The following is a 10098-nucleotide window of genomic DNA, read 5'->3' as shown; positions in this document are numbered from 1 at the left end:
ATATATATATGAATGAATGAATGAAATTACATACTGCACTAGAAATGTCAGAAATCCTTAATTCAAATACCATACCTGAGTCAAATATATATCAAAACTCTGTGCAAAAGGTCTTCTTGAACTCAAATAACAAGCTGCAAGACAGGCCTCTTGATAAACAAGTAAGTAATTTGATGTCCTGTTTACAAAAAGAATAAACATCCTTTGAATTTTAAATGAATTTGTACATTCATCTTTTTCACTCATATTTGCTAATTATTTGAATTTTATAACTCAGAATCTTCAGAGCTAAATAAAGATTAGAATGAATTCAATATAAACATCAATTCTATATACAACTATCATTTGTTAGATAGAGTCATATGAATGTTTTTGCTGTTTTTTTTTTTTTTCTTACTGTATTCTGGCTTGATCATAACCTATCTTAAATAGTTCTAGGTATTGTCGATTATATTTGCTTTAGTTATTTTTAACAACTTCAAATCCTTATGTCTGAGCTTATTTTGTTAACCCAAATATAAATTTTTCATATATCAAACAGACAAACTTTACAAAATATCTTATTTAGGCGAAAGAACATATAAAATCATTTTCATCTCATTCAGGTTTCTTCTGACAACTCCCGCAAGAATAAAGGTAGTTGGGCTATATAATCTCAAGTATTAAGCCTCCACATTCATTGATGTTCTCAACAAACTAAATAATGTTATTCTGAACTAAAAAGGGAGCCTTTATGTAATTGCTCAACTTGCTAGCAACAATAATTTTCTCTCTCTCAAACCACACACTACCAGCTTTAAAAGAAGGATTTTTTGGATAATTTAGTTGCCTTTTATCACAGAGGTGCTCAGTCTTGAGGCTAAGCAACTCTTCTATTCCAAGCTAATGAGGGAGTCTTTTAATAGTTGCTAGAAATAACTGTTAAATCCTGAAATCATATTCTACCATCTTAAAAAAAACATTTGAATAATACAGATTTAGATACACTAAATCTGGAAAAATAGATGGAATGGTCATGTCTAGGACACGTTTGACCATAGGATGGCTTTGCTCAATCAAACTTGACCTGGGGCTAACCACTACTTCATTCTCACTCCAAAGAAGTTTCCTCCAAAATATGAAAGTATGCTTTTCTATGTTCTAAATCCATTCCCAAAACCAATAATTTCTTTCACTAATCAAACTACCATTATCTGAAACATCATCATCATCATTTAATGTTTGCTTTCCGTGCTGGCATATATATGTTGGATGGTTTGACAGGAAATGACCAGTTGGGGAGTTACCCAGGTTCCAACCGTTTATTTTGGCATAGTTTCTACAGTTGAATACACTTCCTAATGCCAACCACTTTACAGAATGTACTGGGTGCATCTCATGTGACACTGGCATAGGCACCTTTATGTGACATTGGCATGAGCACTTTTTACGTGACACCAGCACTTGCAAGCCCTCAAGGGAAGGACCTCAGAGCTGAGAGAGAGGGATGTAGAGAACATACCTGTATGTATAGATGGCTACAGTTTTACTTAGCTTGATGTGTCTTCTCAAGCACAGCAAACCACCAGGAGTCTCAGTCCTTTGTCATCTCCTCTGCAAGGCCCAATGTCTGAAGATCCTTTCTCACTACTCCATCCTAAACCCAGGTAAGAATATTTATTATCTAATTGAATTGATAGTTTCAAAATTGCTAATGCATAAAAGATATGATACCTCACAGTTCCCAATGGTTTGGGAGTCACAGGAACCATTGACAGCAAAAACTTTTTCTTTCTTTCAGAACCAGCCAAGATTTCTGCTAATCTGTCTACTTCTTCAATATCACCATCTTGTTCTGCTCTAGATCCTTTCTTTGCTGACTTTTCAGCTTCCATATCCGTATCCCGATACCATTGTGCAATGTAAAATGAACGAGAAAACTGTAGGAATAAACAAAGCATTAACTGAAAATTTCCAAAAGACTTGCTGTTATTGTAAATATGTTTCAACTTCTCATACATTCATAAATCTTTTTTCTTACCACAAACAATTATAGAATTTTTGCAATAATACCACAAACAATTGTAGAATTTTTGCAATACAGTTCAGGTGGACATTACATGTGGAGTTTTACATGGAAACTCAATGGGAAATGAAAAAGAAACTGAAAATATACAGAGTATGCAAATTTTAAAAATATCCTAAGAATAGGACTGTCATCTTAGGACAATCAAAAATTATCTTTATTACCAAAGTTTTTTCATCCAGCTGTCATTCTCCAGCCTAAAAGTACACTACCTTCATTCACTTGGACTATGTTCACAACCTTCACTCACCTTTCAACAAATTTACTGAAAGAGGGTGAACATTAACTTCACTATTCTTACCTTCCTCTCCAAGTAAAAGTTGAGGGGGGAAAAAAATCAATGAGGGCTTATTTGAAGAAGAAAGTGCCCATTTTGAATCCTTTTATTCATGTCTTTCACTAGAGCCACAACCCAAAGGAAAGCTGCCTGCCCTTCCTAAACAGATGGCAGTGAAGTGGTTTTCACAATGGAGTTGGCTGACAGCTGGTTCTGTCTTATATTGTGAAAACTGGTTGACAAAATGTTAAGTTAGCAACATCCAGACACTGAAAGAATGCTGTTCATCATGTTCTCTCTTTCTTTTCCTTTCTGGTTCCTCAAGTAACATAAAATGATTTGATCTCAGAATTATCAGAACCCACTTTGGTTTTTTCTACTCTAAATATCTTTTTTTTTCCTCCTTCAAATCTTATTTGCTGTCAAGCAGAGGAAATTTGACCAAGTTGAATACAGAGTCAAACTGGAAATATGTTCCTGCTAGTCTTCAGGTAACAGAAAATATAACAACTTTTTTTAATTCATACACTGTTCAGATAAACCACTCACTTTAGTTCAATCCTAGCTACAATTTAGCCCTAATATATGTGAATGTAATATTTTGAATATTTGTTTTGGTTAACATATATTCAGAAAGATTTGAAAAACTTTTTGGTTTTTCAGAAAATAACTGTTTCACATTAATCATCTTAATTTACGATATCTTCATATATAAACTCTTATTCTTCTTGTACATCTAGTGATATTCAAATTTATATTTCATATCCAATGAATTTTTCAATGCCAACCACTTTACAGAGTGACTTAGGTGGTTTTTTTTACATGGCACCAGTAGTAGTGAGGTAATTATGTAAATAGCAAGACAAGACCTTAAACTGAGGCAGGAGTGGTATTGAGTGGGTTGGCTTTGTGCCAAGTGATGAGAGGTTAGAGTATGAGTAGACAGTCAGATATAGGTGTCTTGCAGAAAAGGAGATACATCGTTATCTCAGTTGAAGAGAAGGAAGAGAGAGAGAGAGAGAGATGGTGAAGATATGATGTGAAGGGGGGATCTTCACCACTTTCTCTCTCTCTCACACACACACATTGTTTAGGAAAATAAATTTTACTTTTTGCAATACTTAGATTTCTGAGTGTAGCCAAAATTTACTTACATGGTTAATGCTTTTGAGAAATACATGAGCATCACACAATTACATTTCCCTCCAATCCATAAGAGGCATTATGCTTATTGTAAAATTAGTATGTCAATATTTTTAAAACTTAAGAACCTGTTTCAACAAAAGGAAATTGTATCTGATTATAATAAACACTTGACAATTAAGACATCTTACCAATAAAGCTGGTTCTCTCTGTCCATGCTCAGCAAGATAATCTAATAATGCTCTCTGTAGGCTTTCTGTTTGCCTATAATCCTTATCCATATTCATCTACAATACAACAGCATTGTCAAGAGAAATCCTTCCAAATTATAATTTTTCAAAACATAATTAATAAAACATTTACAAAAAAATTTAACTGCAAACACAAAAGTCTACTCACTAAGATATATGTTTAGAAATATTGAAAACATCATAAAAACTCTTTTATAAATTATCAAAATGGATTGGAAAAAGTAGTTACATAGTATAAAACAATATTATTTAACAATTACAAAAATTATTTTCACTTGTTGATAAACAGAAACTTTTCTTCATAAAAATAAAATTACAATTTTTTATGAACTTGTTAAAACTATCTTGTTGAGGAAAATATCTCTTAATTTTCTTGTCTTTATGCAATTTCAACTTTAAAAAAAATTAATTGAAAAGTTTGGTATATAATTTCCCATCTTAAATTACAAAGGTGGGCTGAGAAGTTCATAAACTAACTATGAAGGAGAGAGTTAAATCAGAAATAGATTGACATCTCCCATACATTATATACAATAATCAACATTCAATCTAGACCTAACATTTGTGGATTATAATAATGGTTTATTCAAAACATCAGGAAGTTTATAATCCAAATGTATAAATCAATATAAGTAGAAATGCCATAAAGATTTGTTTTTATATTAATAGAACAACTGTATAACTTCCTTTGATGACAACACTTAAATTTAAAAATAATACAAGAACAAAGAAAATGACTTACTAATGAAGAATCTTTTCTGTCCGGACCTGAAAACATCATCTAGGAAAAAAAATAAAATACAATAAAATTTTTTACTCTAAATGAGATCAGTTTATTCAGTATATTTATACAGTATATTCAGCATATAAAGAAAATATACATTGATCATTGTTAAAACAGAGTATACTACAAAATATGGTTAAGTTATTGTATGTAGATGACGTTCCAATTATGGAATACAAGCAAATTTAAATTTAATTGTTAAATTTTAAAAATCTCATTGAAAAAATCAAAAATTCCAAATACAAAAAATGTCCTGATTAATTACCTTCTCAACAATATCATTTACAGTTTCCTGATCCATGTGACTTGATATTGCATCCCTACGTAACCTTGCCGCAACAATACCAAGATATTCAAGTGAAGCAACTCGCAGTGACATGTCTGTGGATTTGTTACTAAATTGCTGCACCTAAACATAAAAAATAGAATTACTTAAAATCCTGAAAATGTAAGTATTTGGTATATTGAAAATTTTATAATTTTGTAGTTTTTCAAAGGTATCCAGCATAACTTTAAATCATTTATTTTTTCTAACAGAAATGTTTTCAAAAAGTCTGAATTATTATAAATCAGTAGTATTATTTATGTAGTATGAATAACACATTGTATACATTCAACAGAAAGATTTTTAAAGTATTAAAACAACAACAAAATACGAACATTAAAACAGAATTTTAAATGATGGAATTTTTTTTATAGTGCATCTTAGTAAAGATGAAACTTTAAATCAAAAATGTTAAAATAAAAGTATACTTCTCTAGCATCTAACCTATTTAATAAATTCTTGTAAACTATCAGATCTATCATTATCCACCCCAATGAAAGGTACTCTGTCCCCTGGTGTTGAAAACAACATCAAATTAAACTGCCCATCTAATAAACATAGCACAAAGTAGTGAAAAAAAGAACATATGCTGATTTTGAAAGATAAACAAAGAAAGATGTAAGAAGAAAATTTTTGGTTAGCTAAGAGTTTAATACGAAAAGCACAGAAACTAAAACACCATGAGTGCAAAAGTTATATAAAAACAATTGCTGGATTTATTATTACCAAAAGTAAGGTTAATCAGGTCACAAGTAAATAAGAAATTGCAACAGTTAGTTTATAAAATGGAGATTAGTAATGATTTATTAAATACCTAATAAGCATCATATTGTTATAATTCATTTCAAACTTTGGCACAAAGCCACAAACTTTCTGAGACGGTATAGTTGATTAAATCAGTTCTAGTATTTGACTTCTGGATATTTTATCTTACTGAAGAATAAAAGGCTTATTCAACCCTAACAAGAGATAATTAAACATCACACAGCATTTTCTAGTGTGTTATAACAGACTCTGCTATCGTTCACCCTTCTTAAAATAGTATATCAAAACATCAAGAATGAAGACAAAAATGCAATAGGTCATATAATTAAATGCTGTTATAATTGTTGTGTAGAACTATAGCAGTGGAATAACTTAACTATTTAATAGCCCACAAACTGCCTAACTTATTATTGATCAAATGCAATACAATTCAGATACAATCTAAGCAATTATGTAGATATTGTCATATTGCTTTATTGAAATTAATTTATTGGGTTAAGGACTATTACCAATTAATTTTCTTGTTATGAGCATCATGTCTTTTGGGGTCTGGGAAGCCAGGAGGCTGCACCAGGCTCCAGTTTGATCTGGCAGTGTCTCTACAGCTGGATGCCCTTTTTAATGCCAACCACTCTGAGAGTGTAGTAGGTGCTTTTTACGTACCACCAGCACAGGGGCCAGAGGGGGCTGGCAACGACCACGATCAGTTGGTACTTTTTACGTGCCACCGGCATGGAAGCCAGTCAAAGCAGTGCAGGCATCAGCCACATTTGGATGTTGCTTTTTACGTGCCACGGGCATGGGGATCACAACTACAATTTCCATTTGATTTTGGATTTGATGTACTTGACTCGATAGGTTTCCTCAAGCATGACATGTTGCCCTACAATCCAAGCTACTTTTGAGTGGGCTGGTTATGCAACACTGGCATAGGTTACAGCTGTGAACTCACTTTATTTGCTGGGTCTTCTCGGTCACAACATATCTCCAGAGGTCTCGGTCTTTTGTCATTGCCTCTGTGAGCCCCAACATTCGATGGTCATGCTTCACCACCTCATCCCATGTCTTTCTGGGTCTCCCTCTACCCCAGATTCCTTCCACTGTTTGGAATGTTAATAACAAAAATAATGTATAATATATAAGGATACAATATTTAACAGAATTTAATGTGATAATATTTTTCAATTCCCAAGTATGTACTATCTAATGTGGATGGATATGCAATCTGAGTTAAAAAATAAATTTTCAAATCATTACTTATAAAACTTAAAATGTAACTAACCGCAGACATTTCCTGTGTCTATGATTCCTTCAACCACCAGTAATTATTTAGGCACATAGCATTTTACATGAAGAACTTCTCTCAAGTCATCCTCTGTGACTCCATGGCTCACAGTTTCTCTTATCCTTTGCATTCCTCTAATTTGTCTGTACCTGTCTTTATCCCTGACTGACACGTAACACTAATGACTTCTTTGCTACCTCTCCACACCAGTCCTTCCCTACATATCATCCACATCTACTGTATTTCCTGATAACTACTTCATTATGATAACATATCACACAATGCTAACTTTTTGGTATTTCTAATTTGCCAGAGCTCTACTAGTTTATACTGATTACCCCAGTAGAAAATATATTTCACCTGTTTAAAGTATTCTCCTACATATATACCTCCACATCCCTCACACAACTAAAGCCCCTGACAACAAATTCCCCTAAGAGATTCACCTGCAGATGTGTTGCAGAAGTACAGGTGAAGAACAAGGCCTACAACATCTGGAAGAAGCTATCCACTCGGATGAACTGGAGTGCTTTAACTCACCACAACAATGCCTGCAAAATAACCATCAGAAAAGCAAAAGACATCTTCATACATTTCACAGCTTACAAATGACTCCCATCTCCCAAAGTGAAGAGGATCTACCAGCTGAATCTTCCTATCCACCAGTTTTAAGATAATTCTCTCAACTCCCAATTAAAAAGCTTTTGCATTTCCTGCCTGTATACTACATTCACTCAATAAAACTCACTCCAAAACTATCATTTTCATTCAACCAATCTTGGTAACTATACACACAGTCACCAAGTGTAAAAACTCTACTGGTTGATCCAACCCAATTAGACAATCAGCCCTGTGAATGTCTTTATAATCTCAAACAATATATTCATAGAGTATGCAACTAGCTTGCTAGACAAGCTAACTACATACTTGGCCCACTTGTTCCTTCACAACTTGTCGTCTTGGATGTGTTTTACTTCCCAGGAACCCCACTATTACATTTTCTGCAACTCTTCTTTCTCCGAAGTGCTATTCTCTAAAAATTTCTTTTCCATTCATGTTTTTCCACCAGATCTTGAACAATAAAAACTTCAAATGAGCATCTATCTTGCCAGTTTGGGAGTGTTTAAAGAAGTATAGGCACTGCCCATCTGTCACTAATAAGCCCATATTTTAAAAAAAATGTAAATGTATATGTAATTATTTTACTTTAAACATTTTATAATGAGCTGCAACATTTAGGATCGATGATTTAAATATAGGAGAATTATTCATCATCACAACAAGAATATAATAACTAATTTTCTATACTTTTTTAACAGCTAAACTAAATATTACATATTGCTAATTCAGGTCCCATCCTACATTTAAAAATTATTTAAGACCAGAGTAACATTCTAATCCTTCTAATACAACAAACATTTAAATGTATACACATTTAACTAAAAATACAAGTTCATTCAGAAGGTATATTTTGTATGAATTATTGAACTAAACATGAAGTTCCTGAGTTAATGATAACTTATCTTGAAATAAAAAGCAGCTCATACCTAATTACTTTACCAATTCATTGAAAACCAAAACTGGAGAAAAGAACAAGACATCAAATTATATCTTTTCTTTATAAGAAAAAGATATAATAAAAATATTATAAGTAATTTTTAAAAATTATAATGGAATAACAAAAATAAAGTTTTTTAACTCCTTATAAATATAAAAATATTTTTAAAATGTTAAATAAGTGATATATTCAGATAAATACACAATGTATTGTAATGATCTGAAATGTCTCAGTGTCTTAGTCTGTATTATATCTACTGAACATATACACTAAAAGGTTTTAACCAATATGAGTAATAATTCTATTGACTTACGACAAATTAACAAATAACTATATCCTTCTGTAACTCAACTATAATATACTTTTCCAAAAACATAAACCTAGCTTTCTGCTGTCTAAGTATGTAGATATGTGCGATTTAAGCCTGTAGAGATGTACTGATACACAGACACCAAATAGCCTTCTAATGCAACTCAAATCGTTTTAAAAAAACAGCATCAAACATTTCAAAGTTTGATGAGTAATAAAAATCGCTTTCTTCTATCTTCTATCAACAATTTTTTTTTTAATTACATCAACTTTTTTCAAAGTAAGTTCAACTCTGGATATTATCTGCTTCTAGTTTACATTTCTTTTCCCAAAGACTAACATCCAATCACATTTAATAAAACCCATAAAATGTCTGATGACCAATTCTTAATCATCTTGTAAGTTAAAAGAGAGACAGAGAGAGATAAATTACACATTAAACACAAAAACATGCATCCATACATTTATACTTTTCTCAAACCAATTTAGGTTTGTGTGTATTAGTGAGTCATACTAAATTACTAAACTACAAAGCTATTATTCTAAACCATGTTTACTCTAAGATAACAGAATATATGATTCAATTCAATTTTCTAAGAACATAAATATTTCTGAAGCAGAACACCAGTTCAAGAAAAGTAATCAATACTTAGCAATATTGACAATGCAAAAGTAAAAACAATTCTTAAATAACTCAAAACTTACAAGGATTCGCCCTAAGAGACTCAATAAAAGTTCTGATGCAGGCCATTCAGGTTTATTCACTGTTGAAAGTAAATCCTGGACAAAATTTTCAAAAAGTGGACGAAAATCATCTTCACTTTTTGCAGTACACCTAAAGAAACAAAACAAAATAAAATTTAATATATTTTAGATTTTTAAATATATAGTTTATCGACAAACATTCTAAATATGAATCACCTTAACAATGGGAGATAAAAGTTTAAAATCAAACTACTTAAAGAGTAGATTATTCTACAAATGAAAATGATAAATTTCCAATAGTCTCAATAAAAACCAATTTTCATCAATTTTGCACTGAAGCAGCTCAATACATTTTGATAAACATTTATATTAAAAAAAAAAAACTAAGAAATAAATTGTTTTTTTCACACACATATAAATGACTATTCGCATACATTTACATCAAGAAAATACTCTTTATAGTAATGTATTGATAACGATCTAACTCCTTACAGGACTGCATATTTATTTTTTTTTAATTAAAATTTTGGCCTGACACTCCAGCTTTTTTTTTATATTTTATTAGAATAAGTCAGATAGTAAATGCAATGACATAATTTTAATTAAAATTTCTTGGTTTACTACATCAATT

At 31.4% G+C, this 10098-nt stretch overlaps 1 protein-coding gene across 3 annotated transcripts in view; it reads right to left on the bottom strand.

The window, feature by feature from the left end:
• The window catches only part of LOC106877350 (nipped-B-like protein), a 170098-nt gene that overhangs the window by 32602 nt on the left and 127398 nt on the right, over positions 1-10098 (bottom strand). For all 3 annotated transcript variants that reach the window (XM_052967097.1, XM_052967098.1, XM_052967099.1), the window contains 6 exons: positions 9468-9597; positions 4786-4929; positions 4479-4517; positions 3677-3772; positions 1714-1919; positions 76-178 (listed from right to left, as the gene is read on the bottom strand). In XM_052967097.1, the coding sequence (XP_052823057.1) occupies positions 76-178; positions 1714-1919; positions 3677-3772; positions 4479-4517; positions 4786-4929; positions 9468-9597 (718 nt within the window). The remainder of the gene's footprint in view (positions 1-75; positions 179-1713; positions 1920-3676; positions 3773-4478; positions 4518-4785; positions 4930-9467; positions 9598-10098) is intronic.

The sequence above is a fragment of the Octopus bimaculoides genome, chromosome 4 (assembly GCF_001194135.2).
Source record: "Octopus bimaculoides isolate UCB-OBI-ISO-001 chromosome 4, ASM119413v2, whole genome shotgun sequence".
Taxonomy (NCBI): Eukaryota; Metazoa; Mollusca; class Cephalopoda; order Octopoda; family Octopodidae; genus Octopus; species Octopus bimaculoides.
Note: the sequence above shows the minus strand (reverse complement) of the source record. Positions and strands in the feature narration are given on the sequence as shown.